Genomic DNA, 27,535 nt, shown 5'->3' with positions numbered 1-27,535 from the left:
GACCTTATGACTTCATTTTTTAATGTTATCTTTTTTTAACTCACTATTTTCCAGTTTTCCTAGCACTGTTTATTGAATTTTTCCCTTCCTCTTTGATTTGTGATTTTTTCCTCTAACTCTAAGAATAAGGAGCCCTGGTGGCACAGTGGTTAAGCACTCAGCTGCTAACTGAATATTTGGTGGTTCTAACCCACCAGCCACTCCTAGGGAGAAAGATGTGGCAATCTGCTTCTGTAAACATTTTGACCTCGGGAAACCGTATGTGGCAATTCTGCTCTGTCCTATAGGGTCACTATGAATTGGAATTGATTCCATGGCAGTGGCTTTATAAGGAGCCCTGGTAGCACAGTGGTTAAAGTGTTCGGCTGCTAACCAAAAGGCTGGCGGTTTGAACCCACCAGCCACTCCACGGGAGAAGGTGTGGCAGCCTGCCTCTGTAAAGATTTACAGCCTTGGAAACCATACAGGGCAGTTGTACTATGAGTTGGAATTCAACTTGACAGCAATGGGTTTGGATTTTAAATCTAAGAATGTTTGAGAATTGACTACGTGCTAGGCAGTGTTTTAAACAATTTACATATATTATCTTGTTTCTTCCCTCAGAACAACCCTGTGAGGAAATGGAGGTACAGAGAGCTAATTTGCTCAAGATTATACAACCAATAAACAGAACTTTATCATATATTGAGTTCTTATGTGCACTGTGCTGTAATTGTGCTATCGTTTCAGTATTGTTATCTTCATTTCCATTTTTATGCCATTGCTATTCTGTCTTAATTGTTATAGCTAGTATGTTTCCCTCTCAACAAAGGCTAGAATGCCTGTTTCTTCTTTTTCTGTTCTTGTTTGTTTGTTTTTCCAGATGAACTTAAATATTTTATGTTGTATCCTGAAAATAATCTCATTGAAATGTTTATCAGAGTTGGCTTAATCCATAAATTATATTGAAATCCGTTGCAGTTTTACAATATCCAGTCAAAGTGTGTCTCCTGTACTTAGCCTTCTGCCTGGTACTTCCCAGGTGCTGAAAAAAGACTTGTTGAGTCAATAAATGAGTGAATGAATGCATGAATGGAGAGACCTTCATTTATCCTCTCATCAGGTCTTGGTTTTTACCTCTCATTAGCGTTTTTTAGCTTTTCCCCATTTGGCCCTGCACATTTCATGTGAATGTTATGTCTTAGAAATGTATCTTTTGGGTTATTGTTGACGTTGTGCATAGTATCTTTCCTCTCATCCCCTTGTTTTCTGATTATTTGTTGCCAGTATATGAGAAAACCATTGATGTTGTCACTTTTATTTTGTTGTTAGCTATTTAAAATTTTTCTTCTGAGTTTTCCTGAAGAATCCTTTGGATAGACAATTATTTCATGTATTGATATAATCATATCTGTTCTGTTTCTTGTCATGGTACTCTGCAGATAATGTTAAAAATATTGGCAATTGTGTTCATCCTTGGTGGTTCTGATTTTATAGAAATATGACTTAATTTTCACTAAGTATAATATTTATTGGTGGTTTGCAATACATGATGTCGTTCCTTACCTAGTTCTTATAATGTATTTTATAAGAAATAATCTTATGAAAGATTTGAGGTTGACTTTTGTCTGACATTTTTGTCAGCCCAAGGAATTTGCTTTTGCTTCCCAGCATTGTTATGGAAGATTATTGAGTAGCACGTAGTTGCAGGCTTTTAATTTCACCAAAGAAGACATCTTTTCACTCTGGTGTGATAAGCGAATATTTCTCTGATTTTCTTCTGGGTCCTTGTTAAACTAGTATCTGAACCTCAGTTCTGGAGGATGGAGGAGCAGGGGCTGAAGAAAACATCCTTTGATTCCCTATTCTTCCACCCTCTAGAATTCAGTCAGGGTCATAGCACTGGGCTTGGATGTACAGGTATAATAATAAAATTCCAACAGCAGCAGCAGCATTTACTGCACATAGGAATGTGGGTGGGCCAAGACACTGTGATGAGGCTTCATGTGAATAATGTCATTTAATCCTCAGAAGAAAACCGCTATGAGATGTTCTCGTTTAATAGGTGAGGAAACTGACTTAGAGCAGTGTCCAGGGTTGTACAGCTCAGAAGTGCAGAGGCAAGATTTAGGCCTAGATCCTCTGAACCAGAGCACATACTCTTTACCACTGCTCTGTCCCGCACTGTATTTGCTTTTTAATTTGGATCTTCCTGACAGGTGAGTGTCCTGTTTACCAAGAACCAAAAGTTACTTATAAAACACAGCTGAGCCTCTTTAGGCGTGGGGGAGGGTGTGTGTGTTTGTGTGTAATACTACTATCTCTTCTAGGACTCCATAAACAACTACTGATTACTACTATTCTGAAAAAAAGTTAATTGATTTGACTGTAATGTTAAAAACCATTGACATTCTAAATTACATATGCAGTCACATTAATTCTGCAGGCTCTTCATTCATTGCCAGTCTTACTTTAGAAAGCACATTGTAGGAGTTCCTTTTCTTGTTTAAATTTGCACAGTACCTTAAACATTCACTTCACAACAACAAATAAAGAATATGGTTTATCCACTGTGTGCCAAGTATACTACTCTTTTTTATGCACCAGAACACATTGATTAAATAACGTAGTGTTTAAGATACTTCTGATGAGCTTGATAGGTGGATGCCAAGGACTAACACATTTTAAAATGTTTGTGGAGCCCAGTAATACAGTAGTACTTGTCTTAATGGCAAATGATGAGTCCTCCTCCATTAATAATGATCGGAACATAATTTCCTTAGAAGGAAGTATTATCTAATTTGTTTTAAGGCTAGATAATACTTCTTTCTGAAGACTTAAGAGTCTGAGTAGTTGCCATATGTTGTACTCAAAAATTTTCGAAGTTTTTCCCCTGCATTTTGTAGACATGTCAGTGGAATTGGCGTAATCCATAGGTGCTGCTAATGCTGTAATTCATAATTTCACTTTCTTGTCACTTTTCCCCATAGAATTTCTAAGACAGTTTTGAATTTTTGGCACCCTCAAAGCGAAAGACAGTTACTTCTAAGAAACCTACTCCCTGTGGAACTCAGGATATATAGTTTTTAAAGTAAACCAAGAGAGTGTGATAGAGTAGGGATTATCTAAGCAGTTAGCCTCTATCATGGATGGTGAAGGTTCTAGATGAGTGATTGGGAAGGAGTAGGGACAGCTTGCTCATTTGGAGAGGATATACAGTTTAAAATCATTTAGGAGACTTTTTCAAATTATCCCTTTTCTTCACGGTGAGATTCCCTGACATAGTGAGCACGTTAGGCTTTCTGAGGCAGAAAAATGCTCAAGAGCCACTATACTGATAGCATAAGAGAGGAATTGTTTTACTGAAGCTTAATAGTACTTTTTCATAAGCCTGGTCCATAAAAAGGGGAAAGAAAAAAAAAAGTACATGTAAGAAGGTTATTAACTTTTTTTCTTTGAAAAAAAAATGTTCCCAAATCAGGAAAGAAGGTTATCTTAATTTTAAAATTTATTAGGAAGGAGCATATGAAATTTCTTCCGGTACTCTTTTCCCAAATCTAAGAATTAGATTCTTCCTTATGCTCCACAAACTAAATAGCTCATTTGTGGCTTCACCCACTTCAATTATGCTTTCTTAGTTTTTAGCTTAGCTTTATTTCAAGGTTTCTTTTTCTGATTTTTGGTTATTACTTACGTTTGTCCCTAATTCATAAAGTGGTTTTCACATTTTTATATTTATATTGTAGTTGGAGGCCCCATGGAGTTTGATTTGGAGTACCCTAATCAGTCCTGGTGGTATAGTGGTTAAGTACTCGGCTGCTAAAGGTTGACAGTTCAGATCCACCAGCCGCTCCTTGGAAACCCTATGGGGCAGTTCTCCTCTGTCCTGTAAGGTCTCTATGAGTCAGAATTGACTCAACGGCAATGGGTTTGATTTAGTCAGTGCTAGTCCTGTTCTCCACGTTATGGGATTCCTCACCTGCTTGTGTACCAGATGAATCCCGACCTTACGCCTCTCCTTTTTCTCCCCCTGCTTCCTCAGTACTGCCCAGCCCATATTTGTTAGACCCCACAGTTTTACCCTAGTCTTATTTTTAATTCAGGTAAGTTACCTTCTAGCTTCTAATGTACAAATGACAATTTTTCCTCTCCTGCACGTAACAGGCTATTAATTTGTTAGTACTTAAAATTTCCACTAGTGTATGGTCTGTTGGAAACCCTGGTGGCGTAGTGGTTAAGTGCTACAGCTGCTAACCAAGAGGTCAGCAGTTGAAATCCGCCAGGCGCTCCTTGGAAACTCTACGGGGCAGTTCTACTCTGTCCTATAGGGTCGCTATGAGTCGGAATCGACTCGACGGCAGTGGGTTTTGGGTTAAATATGCACTAAAATTGCTCCTTTACATTTCTTTAGACTAATATTTTTCATTTTAATGTGTTTTCTTATACTTTTCTTAAGTGCAAAAAACAAAGCCATTAAACTTCCTTATTAAGATGCAAAGCCTAGTGTATTCTAGCTTTTTGAAGAGCTTTTGTTCATTATATGATCTGTAAAGTAGCCAAGAGTTCCTCAGAAGCAGGACATCATTTAGATTTAAAACAATTACGGCTTGTGTGTAAAATAGTGATGTGGCATAACCGTTCACGGTATGGCAGCCACAGTTGTGCTTTAGTGGCAGCATCCTTGGATGCTTCCAACATGTCCTCTGCCTTAGAGACTGTGCTAAGGTACCCTAGAACAAAAATGGCTGGGTCATTTGGATTCTGCTGGGTAGGTTAAATGGGTATGACTAGAAAGCCAGATGACACAGTTATTAGCATAGACCTTTTATTTTTTTCCCCAGATGTGACAGTGTAAACATACATAAAATACATATTAAAGTTTAGATGCTTTATATTTTGTGCAATAAATTGAAGCCTTAAAAAGAAAACATTTCATTTAAAAAAAAGATTCATTAGTTTTACTTAAGACAGTAAAATAGCAGCAAGTACCAAGACATTGTGCATTTCTTTTATTTAAGACAAGTTACTTCATTTATATCAGAATCAGAATTGTAAGACTGGCTTTCTTGAGTACTTAATACAGCTTGCATCACTGGTTAGATAGGGGCATATTTTCCCAACTATACATCAGGGAGGAGTTCTTTCATTAATTTCAGAAAATGCAGACCCTCAGACAGCCAGCATGACCACAGCATTGAGCATTAAGAGAAATGAAGGATTTACTTTCCAGACATGTGCCATGGAAGGTGAGTGAGTCTTTACGTTTGTGGTTGTTTCTTCCCTCCGTAAGGTAAGGGTTGTGCTTTGTTGAGGCATTTCAGAGAAATTACTTGGCATGCCACTAGTGATACTTAGGGTCATGGGTGTCGGGGATGATTTTGTTGAGCTAGTGAGGCTCGTGTTTGTAACCATTCCATTTTGGAGATGAATAGTTAGAGTTGCAGCTGCTGCTTCGTGTGATTTGATCGTTTCTGTGGATGTACCTTCTGGATAGGGCATGAAAGCCCTATCAGCGCTAGTAAAGGCAGTGTCTTTGCTTAGGGTGGCACCAAACGTTGTTTCCCTTGTTCGATACTGTTTGGGTATTTTGGTCACTTTGGGTTGAGTTACCATACTCAGAGAGTTAGTGGTGTCCACTCTCTGTATCCCATTGAAAGTGAAGAAGCTTGAAGTAACTCCAGAAGGTGTGGGGTATATGTTATGTTCCTTCAGAGATGATATTTGGTTAGAGCAGGTAGTCCCTATCACATGGGCTTTTGTTTCCATCATCCACTTTAATAAGTACGTAATATTTTGTTTGTGGTCACATGACCACCTATTATTGTAAAGCGTTATCTCTTGCAACTGTAAGAGTTGATCAAAAGCTTGATCTGGAATGAATGTGAACTTATTGTTGTGCAGATAAAGATGTGTAAGATTTCTCAGGTTTATTAATGTTCCTGGAAGGATTTGTGTCAAGGAATTGTTAGACAGGTCCACGACATGGAGTTTGGAAGGCATGTTGGTTGGAACTGTCCAAAGTTTGTTACTACTGAGATTGAGAACCTCAAGACTTCTTAGTGTATTTTTAATGAGGACAACCTTTTCCAGCATATTCTTAGACACATCCAGATATTTAAGGTTCCACTGATATGCAGTATCAGATTTGTCAAGAAGTTTAATGTTGTTGTTAGCAGCAGACATGTTCCAGAGTGACCGGGGTAACTGAGCAGGTAGGCTTACCAGCCTGTTGTTTGAAATGTCGAGGGTCCTCAGATTGGTGTATTGGGTTAACTGGTTATGCAGATCAGTAAAATGGTTATAAGACAGATTTAAATGTATAATATTCTCTTGCAGTCCAGATGGTAATGTAGTCAAGTTTCTGCCTGAACAGTCCACATGCCTGTGCCTTTCTGTGCATGTACATTGGAGAGGACAAATGCATGAAATACCAGGTGTGAGAAACAGAAGGACGAACAGGCAGGGAGACATTTTCAATATCTGATATTCCATCAAAGCCTGGAAATAAACAGATACACCCTTCTTTTAATATGCAAATACAATTTAGGCATCTGCATGGGTCAATTAGCATTAGGCAAAATTTTCAATAAACCTCGTTGTTGTTGAGTCCTTTTATAATTGTTCCAGTGATTAAACTAACAAAGCTCCCCTTCATTTATAGTCCAAACGCTTAATCCCTCAACTGGGGCTATGTGGTGGGGAGAGAGGCTCTTCCCCCTGCTCTCCTGCATTTCACTCCCCTTTTTACCTCCTTTTTTTTTTTTTTAACTATAGTCTTTCTTATTCATCTTACCAGAGCTTTAATATTATAAAATGACATTCTCTGCAAATAAAAGAGTTGGAATCTTAAGGTATTGCTATTTTCAATAATCTTTTCTTGGATGGGAAAAAAAATGGCTGTCGTGTCTCTGTTTTTAGATTTAAAAAAAAAAAATCTCTGCAGTAATGTAATAGTCAATGTGTGTGTAGTAGGGTGAAATTTTATTTAGATATTAAAGCAGTACTTTGAAATCTCATCTTTGTCTTTTTGGGATAAACATATCCTTGTAAAACATTTCAAGGCATTTGAAAAATCCAGCCCAACACCATACCTTTAAACCTCACATTTTACAAAATGATGTTTTCCTGTATATTTCAGTGCAGATTCTAAAGAAAAACTGTGCCTATTTACGAAGTGAATGGATATTAAAAAGAAATCCCTCAACTGACACTGCAGCAAATTTCTGGTGCATGCACTTGCTATTGAATACATATTCAACCCTAAGGTTCACTTTTTCTTAAAAAACAGAAAAAGATTCTGGAGTTGGTCTTTTACTGATTTTAAAGAACAGCTTACCATAGTGTCGTCTTCAACATCAGCATCTCATGTCTCCGAGAAACTTAAGCTTAAAGGCCGCCTTGCTCTGGAGAGCAGAAACCGTTCCTGGCTGTGGGCTGTGCTCGCCTGCTCAGCTGCACTGTGTTGCTGTGAGCTGAAGCTCTGCAGCCACCTGATCAGTACCACATAGGAGGACTGCAGAGCTGTCATTGGTGCTGACTCAAATTTATTGCAAGGGGTACACACGCAAGAAAATGGACAGTTTTTTTTAATTTACAGCGTTGAGTGTTATTTATATATCTCAGATTTGCTATAGCATGCACATTAGATCTGGCCCTTACTCATATCTATGTATTTGTCTGAGCTTGGGTTTCACATTTTAACATTTCCGTTGTTAAGAATTATTGGTTCTTTTTAATGCCTCTACTGTCCATTCTTTTTACATGTTGAAAATGAGTTTGTTCTTGCACTTGGAGAATTTTCCAAGATTTTAGTTTTTTTTTTGATTCCTGCTTTTTTAGGTTCTTTTCTAATGTGGTATAACTGTCATGTACTATAACATAAGCCTCCTTTTTAATATCATAATACAGTCTTTGATTTTTATGTACTCACCTAACTTATGATTACCAAGAAAACCAAACCCGTTGCCGTCAAGTCGATTCCGATTACTGTGTATTTAATCAGCTTTTCAAATTTACCAACCACTTAAATGTTTTACATTCCCTTTTAAGAGGTACCAAAACCAAACCCGCAGCCACCAAGTCGATTCCAACTCGTAGTGACCCTATAGGACAAAGTAGAACTGCCCCATAGGGTTTCCAAGAGCAGCTGGTAGATTCAAACTACCAACCTTTTGGTTAGTAGCCAAGCTCTTAACTGCTGTGCCACCAAGGCTCTTTAGGAGGTACCAAGAAAAAAAAAAAACCCATTGCCGTCCAGTCGATTCCAACTCCAAGAGACCCTGTGGGGCAGAGTAGAACTGCCACATAGAGTTTCCAGGGAGCACCTTGATGGATTTGAAGGGCCAGCCTTTTGGTTAGCAGCCGTAGCACTTAATCACTACACCACAAGGCTTCCTTAAGAAGGTACAGAATTACTTAAATATGATGACTTTGTCTTCATCTTCATGAAACAAAGGGTCATTTGACCCAGGTACACACAAGCTAGGCTACATTGTAAAACAGTGAGCATCTTAGGTTTTCAGTTACCAATTTATATTGTATAATAAACATACTTTATGTCTTGGGTTAAGGAATTTTTCTTCAGGAAATTTACTTTGGATGGTGAGTGGCTATGAATGATCGTTTGATTTCGTTTTAAAGGTAGCAATATCAATTTTGAGTGATTTCTTCAGAGTGCTTGACATTTTATCTTTCTGAGGAAATCTATTTATGGTTTTAAAATTACATGAAATAATATAAAAAGGAAGACTTTGGTCACGAGTTTTATAAAATGAGATCAGATTTATGATAGTTTCTGGTCCCCTCTTTATTGGATTGATTGTGTAAATAATTTGTTAAAACTCAGATCCGCTAATTTCAGAATTGGCAAGTTTATTTTAGAAAAGAAAAATAAAATGTTGTTTTCATTGCCAAATTGTTACCATTAAAAGATAGCAGTTATTAGCACATTATTTGTAAGAAAAGTCCCGTTAAGCCTAGCTACTAAATCTTTTGTTTTTCTCTAAATCACATTTGCATTATTTGACTTTTACTCCAAATAGAATTCGTTGTATTAAAATTTGAAGCTTATTAGAAAAGAAACTATACAGTAGGAGTCTCTTTTGTATAAAATTAATGTTCCTTGAAGAATCATCTACTTTTTAAAACTCTGCAACAGTGGAAATTTATATTGATTAGGTACTTTATTCTCGCTTTACTTTGAGGGTTCAGCTGTGGGCTCTTAATAAGATTCTTTCTGTGGATTTTAGAAACCAGCCATCAATCATAGTGCTTAAAAAAAAAAAAAACACATTCAGCAATGTTGTCCCTTTGTGGAAATAGGAAATAATGATTGCTTTGACATTTAGATTTCTACTTGATCTAGTACATACACTATTACAGTTCAAGGAATGTGACTGAGGGTCAATTTACCAAACACTTAAAATCTTTGCTTTTAATTTCAGTAAGCCTCACTACGTCAGTGTGGAAGTAGTTATCTAGTTCCATTATACTTGCCAGTACTTTTGTTTAAAAGAAACGACATGTTATTTCATTAACTAATGAATGCAGATGTATTTGGGTTCAGGCTATATCAGGTTTAGATTCTGCTGCATATAATTGAAAATTCTAATACAGCAGTACTGACAGTGTTGTTCAGTTCAAGTTTGGGGACCTACCAGGTTGCTTCCTATTATTACAAGATTATTTTAAAATTCTCAAGAAGAAAAACAGAACCTTTTAAATTTATTAGAATTACAGCAATCTGTTTTTATCTTATGCTTTTAGAAATTATGTTGAAATAAAATAATAGGATATTATTATTACTTCAAAAAATAATTTTGGAGCCTTAAGTTTGTTATAACTTATTTTAAATATTATTCAGAAATACAACATTTCTGGATGTGGCACATTAAAATATTTTCTTTTTTAAAGATAACTCTGTCAAGTCAAAAATTACAACTATTGAGGCAACTACTATTTTCTAGACTGAGCAATAAATTAATTAACATACTCTTCCGTGAAACACAATGTCCAGAATATGTATTGCCCCAACATTGTGAAACCTGTGACAGATTACCTGCCAGGAACAGTTGTCCCATGCTCATCAACAGTTTGGAAACCTGACCAGTTTACCTTTACTTCTTAAGTCGGTAACACTCGTTGTACTTATTTGAGGATGAAAGTTTTATGTTGTCCATTTTTTGGTAATTAATGTTTGGCTCTTCAGACTTGATTTCCTGCTGAAAACAACTAAGAGTACTGAGTAAAATATTGTAAAAGCTTTCTAGAAGTATGGAAGAACTCACAAGACACGGCTTATTAGGTCAAAATCCAAATAGTCCGTTTTCCTACTTCCTCTTTTTTTTTTTTTTCCTATGTCTCTATCTTGTTGCTGAGGGCAGTGGTGACTCAGTGGTAGAATTTTTGCCTTCCACGCAGGAGCCTCAGGTTCAGTTCCCAGCCACTGCTCCTCAAGCACAGCCACCACATGTCTGTCAGTGGAGGGCTGTGTGTCTCTGTGATGCTGAACAGATTCAACAGAGCTTCCAGACTAAGACTAGGAAGAAAGGCTTGGTGATCTCCTTCAGAAAATCAGCCAGTGAAAATGCAGTGAGTCACAACTGTCTGATTCCATTGCAAGGGGACACCATGAGTTGGGAACTGACTAGTGCCACAAACAACAACAGCTTGTTGCCATGAGTCAATTGTTTTGTAGAATGCCTCTTATTCTGGTTTTGTCTTTTTGATTTTGTACCTCATATTTCCTATAAATGGTTCCTAACAGTATTACCAATATTGCTTATTTGCATTATCCCACAATAGTTTCAGAGGAATTACCACTATTGTAGCAAACAATTAAGACTACTGAATAAAGTGTAAGACTTCTTTGCAGCTTTATTTGTCCTTAGAATATATTTCAATAAGGGTAAGTAGTCAATTCTTTGTTCTAATGCAACTCGAAATAATTCTGTTCTCTATTATTTTTGTCTCAACACTTGGCATCAAGTTAGGTTTGTTCATTTCAGTTACTTTTCAGTTTTTAGGGATTGCTTAAGTCACAACTATATAAGAAGGTATATTCAGAGAAATCTCACTTCTCTGTCCCTTCCATCCTATTCCCTTCCTCCTCCTATTGATAATTATTTTTATTAGCTTTTGGTTGTATCTTAACAGTATTTCTTTTTGCTGTATGTGTATGTATTATATGTTCCTATCCCCAGCCCTTTTTATATAGAAGATTTCATCCTACTATATATACTATTGTATATCTTGTTGGGTTTTTTCCTTAGTAATATATTTTTGAAGACCACTGCACTCATTAATTTCATGATGTATATAGTACTGTGTTCCCCACGTGTCTGTCAGTTTGTCGTACTGTGAAGCTGGAAGCTATGCCACTGGTATTCAGATACCAGCAGGGTCACCCATGGAAGACAGGTTTCAGCTGAGCTTCCCGACTAAGACAGACTAGGAATAAGGACCCGGCAGTCTACTTCTGGAGAGCATTAGTCAGTGAAAACCTTATGAATAGCAGCAGAACATTGTCTGATATAGTGCTGGAAGATGAGCCCCCCAGGTTGGAAGGCACTCAAAAGATGACTGGGGAAGAGCTGCCTCCTCAAAGTAGAGTCGACCTTAATGATGTGGATGGAGTAAAGCTTTCGGGACCTTCATTTGCTGATGTGGCACGACTCAAAATGAGAAGAAACAGCTGCAAACATCCATTAATGATCGGAACCTAGAATGTACCAAGTGTGAATCTAGGAAAATTGGAAGTTGTCAAAAATGAAATGGAATGCATAAACATCGATATCCTAGGCATTAGTGAGCTGAAATGGACTGGTATTGGCCATTTTTGAATCGGACAATCATACAGTCTACTATGCTGGGAATGACAACTTGAAGAGGAATGGTGTTGCATTCATCGTCAAAAAGAACGTTTCAAGATCTATCCTGAAGTACAACGCTGTCAGTGATAGGATAATATCCATACGCCTACAAGGAAGACCAGTTAATGCGACTATTATTCAAATTTACAAGTTGCCAAGGATTTCGTTTTACTTGGATCCACAATCAACAGCCATGGAAGCAGCAGTCAAGAAGTCAAAAGACGCGTTGCATTGGGCAAATCTGCTACCAAGGACCTCTTTAAAGTTTTGAAAAGCAAAGATGTCACCTTGAAGACTAAGGTGCGCCCGACCCAAGCCATGGTATTTTCAGTCACATCATATGCCTGTGAAAGCTGGACAATGAAAAAGGAAGACCGAAGAAGAACTGACGCCCTCGAATTGTGGTGTTGGTGAAGAATATTGAATATACCATGGACTGCCAAAAGGACGAACAAATCTGTCTGGGAAGAAGTACAACCAGAAATGCTCCTTAGAAGCAAGGATGGTGAGACTGGGCCTTACATACTCTGGACATGTTGTCAGGAAGGATCAGTCCCTGGAGAAGGACATCATGCTTGGCAGAGTACAGACAGGGTCAGTGGAAAAGAGGAAGACCCTCAACGAGGTGGATTGACACAGTGGCTGCAACAGTGTGCTCAAGGATAACAACAATTGTGAGGATGGTGCAGGACCGGGCAGTGTTTTGTTCTGTTATGCATAGGGTCGCTATGAGTTGGAATCGACTCGACAGCACCTAGCAACAACAACAGCAACATAGTACTGCATATGGGAATGTACCATGGTTTATTCAACCAGTTCCCTGCTGATGGGCATCTGAGTTTCCTGTCTTTTGCTATTACAAATAGTGTTGCAGTGAATAACCTTGCACCTAAGTACTTTCATATTTTTGCCAACGAATCTTTGAGAAAAATTCCCAGAAGTAGGATTGTTGGATACAAAGGTAAATACATTTGGAATTTTTCTGGATATAACCCAATTTCTTTTCCATAAACTATACCATTTTGTAGTCCTTACCAGCAGGCTATGTCTGTTTCTGCATAGCTGTACCATAGACTTTGTTGAACTTTTGAATTATGTCATTCTGATGGGTAAGTAGTATCTTGGTATAACTCAAAAGTGTACCTCATTACGAGAGAGGTTGTATATCTTTACATATGTTTTTAAAGGACCATTTTCATTTTTCTTCTGTGAATGTCTGTTTTACACATTCTTCTGTTGTGCGTGTGGATCTTTTCTCTCTGTATTTAGGAGCTTTTTGAAGTTTAGAGATGTTAGCACTTTATTCAAGTTGAAAATTTTTTTTCCAGTTTGCCATCCGTCTGTTCGCTTAATTTATGGTGGATTTTTGTGTTGTTGTTTTTTGTTTTATATTTACAAGTTTCATGTAAGGAATTTACTTTTTTTTTTTTTTTTTTGCTTTCGGATTTTTAATCTCAGCTAGGGACATTTTTCCCACTTCAAGGTTATAAAGAAATTCACCCCTGTTTTCTTCTATCACTTGTATGATTTCATGTTTTATATTTAGATCTCTGATCTATTTGGTGTTTATCCTAATGTAGTGTGAAGTACGAATCCAATTTTATCCTTTCCCAAATGTCTATCCTGTTGTCCTAACACTTTTTCCCACTGATTTGAGATTTGAGGCTATTACTGGATTTTCCATTCTGTACCATTGATCTGTTTAATCATACACCAGTATCACAGCGTTTTAATTATTAAACCAAAACAAAAAATAAACCAAACCATTGCCGTCGAGTCAGTTCCAACTCATAGCAACCCTACAGGATAGAGCGGAACTGCCCCATAGGGTTTCCAAGAACTACCTAGTGGATTTGAACTGTCAACCTTTTGGTTAGCAGCCGTAGCTCTTAACTACTATGCCTCCAGGGTTTCCGTTTTAATTATAGATGGTCAAAAAAAGTAAAGTGGCAAAATATTTGACCATCTGCTTTAATTATAGATGGTCAAATATTTTGCCGCTTTACTTTTTGATCAGTACTAGGTAATAACAGCAATTACATATAATTCATTGTGCACTCTCTGCCAGCACCAAATAATGTGTGATATACGTATATTTCAGTGCTTGCAGTAGGTGTTCTTTTGTGTCCTGCATTAGTGAAAAGAATGCTAAACCATGGCTCAGGAAATAAACTCAGCTTTTAGGACCACCTAAGCAAGTCATGCAGGAGGCCTGGTGGTACAGTGGTTAAGTGCACAGCTACTAACAGAGAAGTCGGTAGTTCAAACCCACCATCTGCTCCATGGAAGAAAGATATGGCAGTCAGCTTCCAAGGTTACAGCCTTGGAAATCCTGTGGGACAGTTCTCTGTCCTTTAGGGTTACTATGAGTTGGAATCAATAGGAATGGGTTTGGGTTTTTTTTGTTTTTTTCTTAAGCAAGCAAGTCACAAGGAGCCCTGGTGGTGCAGTGGTTAAGCACTTGGCTGCTAATCCAAAGATCAAAGGTTCAAACCCACCAGTATCTCCTTGGGAGAAAAGACGTGGTGATCTGTTCCCGTAAAGATTACTACAGCCAGGAAACTGTTCTACTCTGTCCTGTACGGTCCCTGTGAGTTGGAATAGGCTCAATGGCATACAACAATGACAAGCAAGAAACTTACTCTCTAGGCCTGTTTTTTCAGCTGTTAAGCAGAAGGTGATGAACTAAATAGTCTTCAGGGGGCTTTTTTCTGAATCTGCTTAATGCTAATAGTCAAGAACACCACTGGTAACCATCTGGTTATGTAGTTCAGTCTTCTTTTTATCCCCCTGTTCATTGTTCTTTTTACTATATTGATGAAATAAACTTTCTCTTCTGGGTCCTGATTCTTTCGTCTTTTCTGCAGGTTTTACTTTGTTCAATAGTTTCTTCTATCCTGTATTTTTATCATATATTTCTTTTTGCTGATTAAGCAGGGATTGCCACTATTTGGCTGCTCAACTTCCACTGACCTCAGTGGGGGGAAGTAGGCGGGGAAATTGCCTGCAGCAAATGTGAATTATTTTTCCCCCGGCAGAGAATTTCTTTGGAAAAAAAAAAAACAGTACTGCGAGTAGTTTGCTCTGTTGTGCAAACAGAAGGAGAAAACCTGCCCATAGTGTTTGAAGAAATCAGACAAGACTGAGTAGGTTGTTAGCTCTTGACTTATCAAAGAGAGTTTCCCAGTGCTCACCCTTTGAGAGGTCAGGAAAGAAGATAGTGAAAAAGAAGACCAAGAGTGTGGAAAGAGCCCATTAAATACCTATCTTATGTGTAAAGTGAGAAGGGTTGTGATGATTCAAGATAGGTCCAAAGACTTGGACAAAATGCTAACTCAAATACTTGAAAATCAAAAGAATGTTAGGAAACTCTCAAACTTCTGATTGCTGCTGGGTAAATTAGCCTTGAAAGTTCCAACTTTGAAAAACAAATGGAAGAAACTTTTTAATGTGGAAGACAGAAGAGAACTGTCTTAGTTATCTAGTGCTGCTATAACAGAAATACTGTAATTAGGTGGCTTTTCTTACAGTTTAGAAGGCCAGAAGTTTGAATTCAGGGTTCTGGCTCTAGGGGAAGGTTTTTTCTGTCAACTCTGGAGGAAGATCCTTGTCTCTTTGAGCTTCTGCTCCTGGGCGATCTTCGTATGGGTTGGCATCTATCTTTTCACATCTCTGCTTCTCTCGCTTGGCTTGTTTAATCTCTTTTATATCTCAAAGAGATCAACTCAAGACACACCCTGCACTAATCCTGTCTCATTAACATAGCAAAGATAACCCATTCCCAAATGGGATTATAACAACAGGCATAGAGGTTTGGATTTATAGCACATATTTTGGGGGGACACAATTCAGTGCATATCAAGAACCAACGTGATAGGACAGTAAACATCATGCTTATCAGGATAGGTAAGAAGCTCATGGAAGTGTTTCTAAATAAAAAGTTTTAACAGTAAAAAAATGGTTTGGAAGATTTAAAGAGAAACATGGTATATAAAATTTCAATGTCCAGAAGGCTTGCTAGTTGTTATTAAAAATGGAACTTTGTGAGTTTCTTGAAAGACCACCAGTTGCCATGGAGTCAGTTCCATCTCATGGCAAGTCGTGTGTCAGAGTAGAGCTGTGCTCCATAGGGTTTTCAATGTCTGGTTTTTCGGAAGTAGATCACCAGGCCTTTCTTCCGAGGTACCTCTGGGTGGATTCAAACCACAACCTTTCAGTTAGCAGCCAAGCACTTAACTATTAGCACCAACCAGGGACTCCTCTTAGAAGACAGTGCTACAAATAATAAAATATTGTATTCCTTTCTGACAACATCAGACCTATTAGAGGCTTCTCCAAGGCTAAGCTCTCAGTAAGACCACTCCATTTCATTCCAAGTGACTGTTTCTCCCTGAAGTTGGGGTGGGGGAATGCAGGGAAATAAACTCTCCATCTCTACTTTAACAAAGGTTAGACCCCACCCCTACTCTGTGATAAGTCAAATTCATCAGTTGTCAGGTAATGGAGAAAGGATGAAGTTCTGCATAAGAAAGGTAGTTTAGGAATTTAAATGTAGAATGTCAGGAAGTATGAGTTTAGTGGAAGTTGAGGACATTTATATTTTGATACAATCTGTTTTTCCTGGAGAAATTATTCAAATTCTGAATGAAGCGATCAAGTTTTTGTTTTTTCCTTTATAAGGCTTCATTTTGTTTAGGTGCTTAAGGCATATAAAGAAGAAACTTTTTTGAGGCTAGTTTAAAAGTTGAGCTTCCCCCAACAAGATAGGAACATGTCTACATTTTATGGTGCTTGGCCATATTTTTTTTCAGGGTAGATATCCCCAATCTAACACCCAGTTCTGTGTTTTACCATGTTTGTTTAACGGCTAACCGTGAAATCAAAAAGGAAACTGTTCTCAAGCATGCGGTTTATTTTCTCGTCCTCACAAACTTTGCATATTTATTTAATACTTGGAGTAAGTTTTAGAACTGGGGGAAGTATGTATTTAATCACATCCTCTCCTTCCCTTTTCCACCCATACTTTGAAATGGAAAAATAACATTTTATTTATTCATTGTAAGTTTACACACAGCATTTTAAGAAAAAATATATCTATTGGGTAGTAATAAGTATATTAGATTGCTTATTTCCAAAATGGTGAAGTTATTGACATACATACCATCCACATATGTAAAATGTAGCATACTTTAAAGATAGGTACTATGGCCAATAAATAGATCACTGTTATAATTTTTTTTAATCAGTGTTACCTAACATATTATAAAATGGATAGGCCTGGAGGGCATAATACTAAGTGAAATAAGTCAAGCATGTAAGGACAAATATTTTATGATCCCTCTTTTGTAAGCTGACAAGAATAGATAATATTGAGAGAGACCAGTGTTCATGGGCAGAAGGGGCAGGGGAGGAAAAAGTATACTGTAGATTGTAGAGACTTGTTTTTTCCTTTTTTTTTTGGTGATAAGAAAAGTAGCACCAAATGTAGATGTAGTGAACACAGCACAACCAAAGTAAAAACAAGTGTCTGAGCACATATGAATGGGTATAGGCCCACTAGTATAAGGGTAGGTACAGGTGTGTACATAGAACAGATAGAAGGTACATGTAAATATAAATATGTGGCTGCAGCCACATGGATTCATTGAAGACACAAATACAGGTACTCCACAGATATCACCAGACACCTTCCAACACTGGTCTTCTGGGTTTGAAAGCCTAGGACCATAGTCTCATGTCACAACTCAGTAAAATGGCATAACATAGTTCACAAAAATCATGATCTGCATCCTAGTGAAGTGAGTGGCACCTGAGGTCTTAAATGCTTGGGAACGGCCATGTAAGATACAACTATGGGTATGTACTGGTTAGGAGCAAAACAATAAGAAAGTAACCAAAAGCTCAGAGAAGACACAAGTCTACATGTTCTACAACCTCGTCTACCCTGAGACCACAAAAACTAGATGGTACCCAGCTACCGCCAGTGACTGTTTTGACTGGAGTCACAATAGATGGTCCTAGATAGAATGGTAGAAAAATGAGAAGCAGAACTCAAATTCTTTAAAAAAGAAAAAAAAAAAAAAGGCCAGACAAACTGGAACAGTAGAGAACAGAGAACTCCCTGAGACACTTTTTAAACCTAGAACTGAGCCTATCTTCTGAGATCACCCTTTAGCGAAATAGCAGAGTGGCACACAAAATAAAGGATATTACCCATAAGATCAGCGCTGTACTTAAAGACCATCAGTATGAGACCAAAAGGTCAACAATTACTCAAAAGCAAAGATGAGTAGATAAGGGAGCAAGGAAACTAGAGCACTGGAAATGGAACAAACAACACAAAGAGAATGTTAACATATTGTGGTAAGTGTGACTAATGTCACTGAGCAAGTTGTGCAGAAATTGTCAAATGGAAACCTAATTTGCTGTGTACATTTTAACCAGAAAACTTTTAATTTCACCTATACACATGGCCTTTGAGCAGTTTCCATGTAGTTCCTGAATGAAAATCCAAATTGACCACCAGTTGCCATTTTATACGTTTCATCACATGAAGAAAAACAAAAGATACTCCTTTAAGAGGGATGGAAGATCAGCTAAAAAGCAAGCTGTAGTCTTTATAATAATTCTGCAGGTGGGAGTGGCAGGGATTCATTGAGATCTTGAGCAGAGTCAAGAGGAATAGGGAACTCCTCACACTGGATCTCATTGTTGCGATCTTCCTGGTTTTTCATAAAATCTCCTGGTGGTGGGGGCAAGTTAAGTGAGTCAGGGGGAGGTGAGAATGACTGTTTGATCTCAGAATTATGATCTTCACAAGCTTGATTGAGACAGTCCACAGATGGTGGGAGATTGGTAGAATCATTTGGAAGAGGAGATACAATTGTCATGGTGGAGCTGTCAGATTGCTTATTCTCCTGTCCTTCCAAATCAAGAAGGGGAGGTGGCAGAGGCAGATCTGCATCGTCCGAAGAAGAAACAGCTGTGGCAATTGTTGATCTATCAGCACTGTCCTCTGATGTACCATTAACTTGATGTTCTGTTTTCTCTGTTTTTGGGTTGTTGGAATCTTCAATGTTTTCATTTGATTCAAACAACTGAATTTCTAAGTCATCTGCTATAAGTGTGCTTTTGCCTGGTTTCCAGGTCATAAATGAAACAATTGATGCACGTCTTCCAGGCACTTCATGTTCTCTAATGTTATCCATATCTATATCAGGGATTTCTCCATCAGCAAATGGAGACCTACCGGCCCAGTTTTGATCGTTTACACCTGGTTTTCTCAAGCAATTCCACAGTACAATAATGATTATAGCTACCAACATACAAGTCAGAATTACACCAATTAGTATGGCAGCTATAGAATTAGAATTGGTTTTATGTGGGGCATTTTTGTTACTAGTAGTTTCTAGGATGAATCCTGGTGTAATCATAGGTGTATTTGTGACATCTGAAGCTGGTTGTATGGCTGGGTTATGAACAGTCAGTGGAATTGGTTTTCCAGAAGAGGTACGAAGAGATGATGGCTGTTGAGTGGAGGTGTAAACAGGTGGTGGTGGTGGTGGTGGTCTGGTGGAAGTATGGCCAGATGGTGGTAGTTCTGGTCGTCTGGAGGAGGTGTTGGCCACTGGTATTGGTTGTCTGGTGACAGTATAGGCAGGTGGTTGCTCAGCAGAAGTGTGTGCTGCTGGTTTTCCAGAAGAGGCATAGGCAGCTGCTGTGGGTTTTCCAGCAGTGACTTTGTTAGGTGGTGGTGGTGGTGGTTCAGAAGAAATGTTGAATTGTTGAGTTGGTTGACTCAAAGGATTCCCTGTTATGTTTTGAGAGCTAGCCGAGACATATGATGCTGATGATGTAAATAAAGTAGACTGTGGCTGCTTCTCGGTTGTAATGGCCTCTGCCTCAGAGAAAAATGTGTTGTTCAGGTATCCACAAAAGAAAATTAAGGTGAAATATTTGAGATCCATTTCAGAATGTTTCCTCCTTACCAGTGAAAGACAAAAAAGAAAGACAGTTAGGTATCATTTGGTGTCTAAAGTTATATTTGACTTTTCATTACAATGCCTGGCATAAAGTAGGTAGGTATTTAATAAGTGTTTATTATTCTTAAACTTGGAGTTGATATACTGCACACTAGTATAAACAGCCTTGAATATACTCTTAATTGATCATAAAGCATTCGGACCTCTCAAGTTTTTTATGAGATCTTGGCCCTGGTGCCCCTCTAGCTTCATTACATTACAGTGCTTCATTTCAATTATACTTCTCAAATACATAGACATTATGTGCTGGTTCCATGAGCGCCCTTAGCTGCTAGAAATACATCGATCCTGTTGTCTTGAAGGACACCAGTGACCATCTATTACCTAAGCCAGTGGCCTTTTCTTTCTTTTTCTTTGCCTTTTTTGACCACATTTGACACCATTAACTATTTCTTCACTGCTGTTTGGGTCCCATTGCTATCGAGTCGATTCTGACTCACAGTGACCCTATAGGGCAGAGTAGAACTGCCCCATAGGGTTTCCAGGGAGCGGCTGGTGGATTCGAACTGCCGACCTTTTGGTTATCAGCCAAGCTCTTAACCACTGTGCCACCAAAGTCCAATCTTTACGGAACCATGCTGTCATATCTTTCTCCTGTGGAGCAGCTGGTGGGTTTGAACCGGCGACCTTTCAGTTAGCAGCCAAGCACCTAACCACTACACGACCAGGGTTCCTACTGTTCGACTAGCTCTTTATAATACATTCTTCCTTTCATGTTACTCTTACTGGCTCTTCCTCTCCCTCTTAAATATGGGTACTTAATATTGTGTTCTCAGCCTTACCTACTTTGTTACTGGTTCTGTAAAAATTCACGTCTCACCTTCATGTCATAATTCCCAAACATGCACAGCGAACCCAAATCTTCTCCTTAGTTCTAATTTGTGTGACTTCTTGGTGGACGTTTCCATGTGTATATCCCACCAACAGCAAATTCAGCATGTTTAAAACTGAATTCATAGTCACCTCAACTGATTCCTCTCCCAACGTTTCTATTTTTGTTAATGGTGCCACCATTTGGAAGTTTCTTATGCACAGGGTCTATTGTATTAGTAATCCGTGCATCATCCTCAATGTATAGCAGCTCTGTGTTAGAACCTCTTATTTTTAAAAGATTCGATTTAACCCAAAGTCCTAGGCTCAAATCCTAGATTGAGCTTTGAATTTGATTGAGTCTGTCCTGTCCAGTTGGTCACGTAGCCCTGCTGCTTTCTTTCATTCATTTATTGGTGAATACCATTTTTGTGTCAAACCATGTTCTAGGTTTAGAAGATAGAATAAATAAATAAATAAATAAAACCAGTTACTACTGCCTTCAAGTTTTCCAGATTCTAATGGTAGAAACAAACATAACTAATTATAATAATTTGATAAGCATTCTCATAAAGGTACGCAGGAGTTGCACAGAGGAACTAACCTAGCCTGGGAGGACTTCAGGGACCATTTCCCGGAGAAAGTAACACTTAGACTGAATCCTAAACGATCCGTAAGAATTAATTAAGCAAACAAAATATTCCAGCTAGAGAAAACAGCATAGGGGCACAGGCAGAGAGCATGTGGGTAAGCCTGGCAGGTAGGGCTTTTACTGTGGGCTGTGATAGATGCTGAAACTTGAAGAGTTAAATTCCAGTTACACATCTACCACTTAACTACCTACATAACCGAGGGAAGGGGTCACTTAATCCCTCTTGTTCTCAATTGCTTCCACTCTAAAGTAAGGCATATGCTAAGACGATTTTTTTTTCCAGTTATGCGTAACATTAGGAAAAGAAAAATCTTAGGATGCTAGATCCTAGTGTCTATGGTAGGTAAGGCATGATTAGAAACTATGGTTTGTCTATGATTTGTAGGCTAATCTGAGAGAGCTCTGATGTCCTGTTGCAAGGTACAATAAAAGCAGAAGACGACCCCCCCACGCCAAATTTTGCCCCCCCCCCAAAAAAATCAGCATACTTGGGTACTTTTCATTGCTTACTCCTCTGCCACTTAGTACATAGTGTTAATAAATAAACAAATAATAATATTTATTTAATAAGTAAAATTTATTAATTTAATTTTAAATAAAATTTATTTAATAATAAATAAATAAGTCTGTTTTAGTAGAAGAAAAGGTATGATTTTTTTTTCCAGTACTGTCTCTTTATTTTCTAATAATTGAAGCCTAAACTTTAAAATAATTCACCTTTAAACTGCCCTGTGTACCACCGATGAAGTAATCTTAAATGCGTGTATGATCCTCTGTTTGAGAGTTCTCCATTGCCTTCAAGATAAAATCCTAAACTCTTTAAATGGTTGTTTTCTGAGTTTCCCGCCATCTGGCCTAAGTTTACAAGTTCAGACTCAATGTCTCATGATTGAAACTTCTCATGCAGCCAGACTGAACCCCTTCCCCACCTTACTTACTGTCTAAAACACACTTTTAATTATGCTGGTTTTCACTCACCTAGAGCGTGTTCCTTTTTCCAAACTCGGTCTCTTCCCTCTTGTGACTGCCTATCTAAACTTGTTCTCATTTTTCAGACCTCAGCTTAAATTCCCCTTCCTAAACCAAGTTCTTTGTGTCTTACCGCAGCCCAGACAGATCAACCCTTTCTGAATCCCCTAGTTTTTATTGTCTTTGTAGTTCCTTAGATAGTTCAGAATGTATGTACCTCATTCACTCTTCTATCCTCTTAAATAGTTGTATTTATTTTTTATTACTTTTCATTTTCTTTTTATTACTCTCACTCGCTCAAACGAGATTACAAAGAACCCTGAAGAAATCAGAAAGAAATGAAAGAAAAAAAAATACTTAACTAGAACATTCTCTGTGTTGGACTTTGCCAGGTGTTTTATTCATTTTAAAATTTTTTCATTTAAAACCTTTAATGACTGTGAGGAAGGTGGGGGTATCCTTGATTTACAGAAAAAGAGATAAATTCGAACAAGTCAAATAATTTCCCCAAGGTTGTATCTCAATTTAGTGATAGGTTAGGAATTTGTACCCAGGATCATCTATGCAAGTCATATGTTCTGTGCTCTTTCTACAAACCCATACTGCCTAATGTTTTTATATTTTGATTCCTCTGCAGCATAGTGCAATATGTATATGTGGTGTGTGTTTATATATATATAAACCGGCACTATGTCTATAAACCGTTGCTGTTGAGTCGATTCTGACTCATAGTGACCCTATAGTACAGAGTAGAACTGCCTGTAGGGTTTCCAAGGAGCAGCTGGTGGATTCAAACTGCCAGCCTTTTGGTTAGCAGCCGAGTTCTTAACCATTGCGCCACTAGGGCTCCATACACACGCACACACACACACGCATATATGTATACATATATATATATGTGGGCTTGGTAAACAGTTAACCTACATTGGGCTTCTTGGGTTTCATTTTACTTTTTTAGTATTTATTAATAATTCTACCAGAATGTAAACAAAGATAGTAAAATCCAAGTCAATAAATTGTTTTTATCCATTTTGCGAAAAGGTTTAATAGAGAAAGCAGTTGAAATTTTTGGCATAGGGAAGGAGATTTGGGTCATCTTTAGAAGGTCATAATCCATTCAGTTCCTCCCTGTTATTTTTACAGATTACAAAAGGGGAGTAGGGATCTTCATTAGAACACATTGTTCTTCATAGTTTCATTTTCATAAACAAAAAAAAATACTATTCAAAGCAACAGAAAATATAGGTCATGAATTGTCTTCAGCCAAAAATGTTTCCTCTTTTGCTACGTCGCTTAAAATAAAGAAACCATACTGTTGTTCTTTTCAGTTAGTGGAAAAAAACATTAGAAAAGGAAGAACCCAAGCAGGAACGTAATTATAAACCCAGTTTAAGTTTGTAAGATTAATTTTGATAGGTTCATATTCTCTTTTGTCAACAAGAAGTTGGCAGGTCGTTCGGTGTATGAGACTTTTGTCGTTTAAGGCTTACAGTAATACTAAAACCAGTTCCATTTTTTGTCTGTCCTACCTCTTTCTCCCACTTTTCAGCTAGCTGTCTACCCTCCTAGGATCTGCTACTTCAGGATGCTAGAATCTGTTAGAATCCTACTGTGGCAATTCAGAATAATCCAGAAAATAAAGGAGCATGAGTTTTCCAAAGGAAGGATAAAACCCACTGCCGTCGATGATAGAGGGTATAATAGTGAAGAAACTGACGTTTTCCAGCTCAGAGATAGTGAGGCCAGTGTTGTTACCAGTGTAGAAAGTTATTTAACACGTGTATTCAATAAATGGAAACCCTGGTAGCTTGGTGGTTAGAGCTATGGCTGCTAACGAAACGGTCGGCAGTTCGAATCTCCCAGGTGCTCCTTGGAAACCCTGTGGCACAGTTCTACTCTGTCCTGTAGGGTTGCTGTGAGTCAGAATCGACTTGACGGCAATAGTTTGGTTTTTTTTTTATTCAACATATATACCTGAGGTTGTTTCTGCGAGGAAATAAGATAGAAAGAACAATATGGGACAGGGGAGTAAAAAGAAGAAAATTTAGGATAAAATGAAATGAAAGGGGAATGTAAAAGGAAAACAAGATAGTACGAAAGCACATACTAAACAAAAATTACATTAAGCATCAAATATATAGAAAAAGGACAGGTCAGTTGACTAAAGAAGGAATTGAAAAGAAGAAAAGTTAATGAAAAGATGGAAGAAAGTGGTGGTTATGTAATTAGAAGTTGGAGGGAGAAGACTGAAGTGGATTAAAGAAGCAACCACATAACGCCACTGTTGTCACTGGCCTGTGTGTGTCGGTGCAGGGAATCTGTGAGGGGAGACTGTCTTTTCTAAAATGGAGGAATTGAATGACCCATGTTCTCAAACTCATTTATCTTTGGTTTCAGGCTTTCCTGTCTGCTGTAAGCGTCTTTGAGATTCTCTTTATTTTTCCTGGTACTACCCAGAATCATATCTGCTATTTACTCCAAAGAATCTGTGTAGTTGCTATGCAGGATTTTTCTAGAAATCCCTATGTCTGTTGCTCAGGCAAATTCCAAATTTTTCAGCTTTCAGGTAGCAGTATTTTAGGCATTAATTTAGAATGGCACTTTTGATTTTGGTCCTTCTGCTTTTCCTGAATATTTAAAATTTTCTAAAAAGAAGAAAAAGTAGGCTGTTGTAGCTAAGCATTTTAAAGGCAATTAGCGTGAAGCAAGAGTCCCCCATGTATTAATCATATTCACATAAACATAATGCTTAAATACATAAAGGATCCAGCAGTTAAAATTGGTGCTAAGTTGGATTAAAAAAAAAACCTTTAGGGTAAGAAATATGTCATTATCTTTTACAGGATATTAGGGAGATCATATCCTAGACTAAAATGCAAGAGTAGTGGCACTATCAAAAATATGTGTACTCTAGTTCCTTTAATAGCATAAAAGTAGTAATTCAGATATAATAGATTAAAATTTGGTAGTATAATGTCTTTAACTAGTGTAGTTTTAAACCATAAAAGGAAGAAAACAGCAATTTTACATCTTGAGAAGAGCTCAGAGGGAAGTTGACCTTGAACTATAATAGGGAGTATTTGATACCCATCTTTAATCAATAGTAGTAGCTTCCATTTGTTGAGTACCCACTAAATGCTAGGTAGTGTCCTATTTTAATGAGCTAGGTGGTAGTATCTTCATCTCGCAAATAAGGAAACTAAGACTCAGACAGTTGAGTAACTTGCCACAGTGTCACAGCTTTAAGTAGTGGCACTGGTACAGAAACCATGACAGTCTTGTACCAAAGCCCATTCCTTCTATTATACTTCACTATATAGATGCTGCCCTTTGATAGTAAGATTATGAGGTTGGAATCCTTTATGAAGGAAGGAGATGTAAGCTCTCTGGGAACAGATACATAAGTAACTTTTGAAACTAACAAGTAGTAAAGGGTAGGAAAAGAACTACCAGAAAACCCATTTTAGTCTTGTGAGTCTATGAGAAATAAAGTTACGGGAATTTTGAGTGGTTAGGCTATGGACTATCATATTCAGTTAAGTTTATTGAAAAAATTTGAGGTGACTTTTGAAAGATTGGACATTGATGGGCCTCAGATTTGTATTTATCAAATTCACGCTTTTTTCAGAATTCATAAATTTCTTCTATGTGGAATTATGTAGGAATTAATTGAAAAACAAACACTATTAAACTTTAAATTTGGAACTGACCCTTAGAAATATATAGAGAAGCCCTATCTAAAAAGGAAATAAAAATCTTTTATTTTCTGTCTTCTGTAATAGAAGCCCAGTATTGACTTAGGCATAAGGGAAAGTCATAAGTATTTATATGAAGTGTGAAAATAGGAGTATTGTCTTATTACCCACTACGAATTTATTATTTCTTGAAATTACAGATCTGTGTAGACTCTTTGTAATTTTTATTTTGGAGGGCATTTACTTAGTAATTGCAGTTTACTAAAGGAATAAGCATCTTTTATGCATATTAGCAGTTTCTGTTGTTTACTCTGGGTATTAACAAAGGTTTTTCTTATGCCTACCTTGTACTGTTTGTTAACAACTCAAAACGTATGTGACATAAATATGTAGAGATGTGGATTTATGCACACGTTTCCTCATAACATTTTTGTCTTAGCAAGCTTTAAAAATGAGCTATAATATTTTCATCTTATCATTGCTACTTAAATAAAAAATTCTATTTGTATAAAATAATAAAGCATATATAATAATTATAATCAAGTACATCATCTAATTTCCTTTGATTTCTTTTTCAATTAAGCGAAGGTGACTTCTTACTATGGAAACTAAAGAGTATTTAAGAAGTTGCAATCTATAGATTTACATTCAGGAAAGTTTTATAGAAAGCAAATCGGAATTTTTAGCAATGAATGTTTTGCAAGTTTTAAATTTAGTCATATCCCGTGGATTGTAGTATTATATCTTATCCCTTAGCTTTATCTACCATGGCTGTAGTTTATATTCGTTAATTACAGAATTCAGATTAACAAGCATTGTGAACGAGTAAACCTAAAATGGCTTAATTATAAAAATTTAGGTAAAAATATTTCTCCAAGGCAAACTCAACACAGTATTTTTTTATTCCATACGTAAAACCACAAGACCTGTTATAGACATCTTTATCGGAGTTGTTTTACTTAGTTTAAAATACTAATGACGTTGTTAGTTTATAAAATAAATCTTACATAAAGCAAAATCAAACCAAACTGCCTGTGTGAAAATTTTCTTACCTCAGCTGTTAACTTCTTTTGTAGGATGCTAAATTCTTGTTCTAACTGAGCATTTTGGTGATTTGGCTAAGAAAGCAAAAGGACTGGTTCAATTCAAACTAAAAATGGCCCCGTTAGCAGACTGAAATTGTTTCTCTAGAAAAAGAGGAAGTTTATCAATAGTTGATTCCGGAAGTGCAACAAGCCACAAAATGACTCAGAAATGCACTAGTTTAACAAAACTTATTTTGAAACACAATTTGGAGCTACATGATTTGAGTGCTTTTAAATGATGTATTATAAGTAAACATTTGGGACTCTCTAATAATGTGGTTGTATAATTTAAATATTTAGAATGGAGCCCTGGAGAGAAAAATTGTGTATTCTGAAGAGAATTAGTCAGTTATCACTCATAGCAAGATTTTTTTCATTAGAAGATAATGATGTATTCTGTTTGACCTTAGGCAAGTTGCTGCACTTCTAAGCC

At 37.3% G+C, this 27,535-nt stretch overlaps 3 protein-coding genes across 9 annotated transcripts in view; 1 reads left to right on the top strand and 2 right to left on the bottom strand.

The window, feature by feature from the left end:
- Nucleotides 1-27,535, top strand: part of NF1 (neurofibromin 1) — a 253,009-nt gene that overhangs the window by 171,432 nt on the left and 54,042 nt on the right. The window lies entirely within an intron of this gene.
- Nucleotides 4,800-13,151, bottom strand: OMG (oligodendrocyte myelin glycoprotein). The gene is made up of 2 exons (XM_064271441.1): nt 12,885-13,151; nt 4,800-6,477 (listed from the first exon to the last, which is right to left on the bottom strand). Exons 1-2 carry the CDS (start codon nt 12,918-12,920, stop codon nt 5,149-5,151), a joined length of 1,365 nt encoding a protein of 454 aa, XP_064127511.1. The 5' UTR covers nt 12,921-13,151; the 3' UTR covers nt 4,800-5,148.
- EVI2B (ecotropic viral integration site 2B) lies at nt 13,263-27,286 on the bottom strand. Its single transcript, XM_003414526.3, has 2 exons — nt 27,070-27,286; nt 13,263-19,832 (listed from the first exon to the last, which is right to left on the bottom strand). Exon 2 carries the CDS (start codon nt 19,814-19,816, stop codon nt 18,467-18,469), a length of 1,350 nt encoding a protein of 449 aa, XP_003414574.1. The 5' UTR covers nt 19,817-19,832; nt 27,070-27,286; the 3' UTR covers nt 13,263-18,466.

The sequence above is a fragment of the Loxodonta africana genome, chromosome 18 (assembly GCF_030014295.1).
Source record: "Loxodonta africana isolate mLoxAfr1 chromosome 18, mLoxAfr1.hap2, whole genome shotgun sequence".
Lineage (NCBI taxonomy): Eukaryota > Metazoa > Chordata > Mammalia > Proboscidea > Elephantidae > Loxodonta > Loxodonta africana.
Note: the sequence above shows the minus strand (reverse complement) of the source record. Positions and strands in the feature narration are given on the sequence as shown.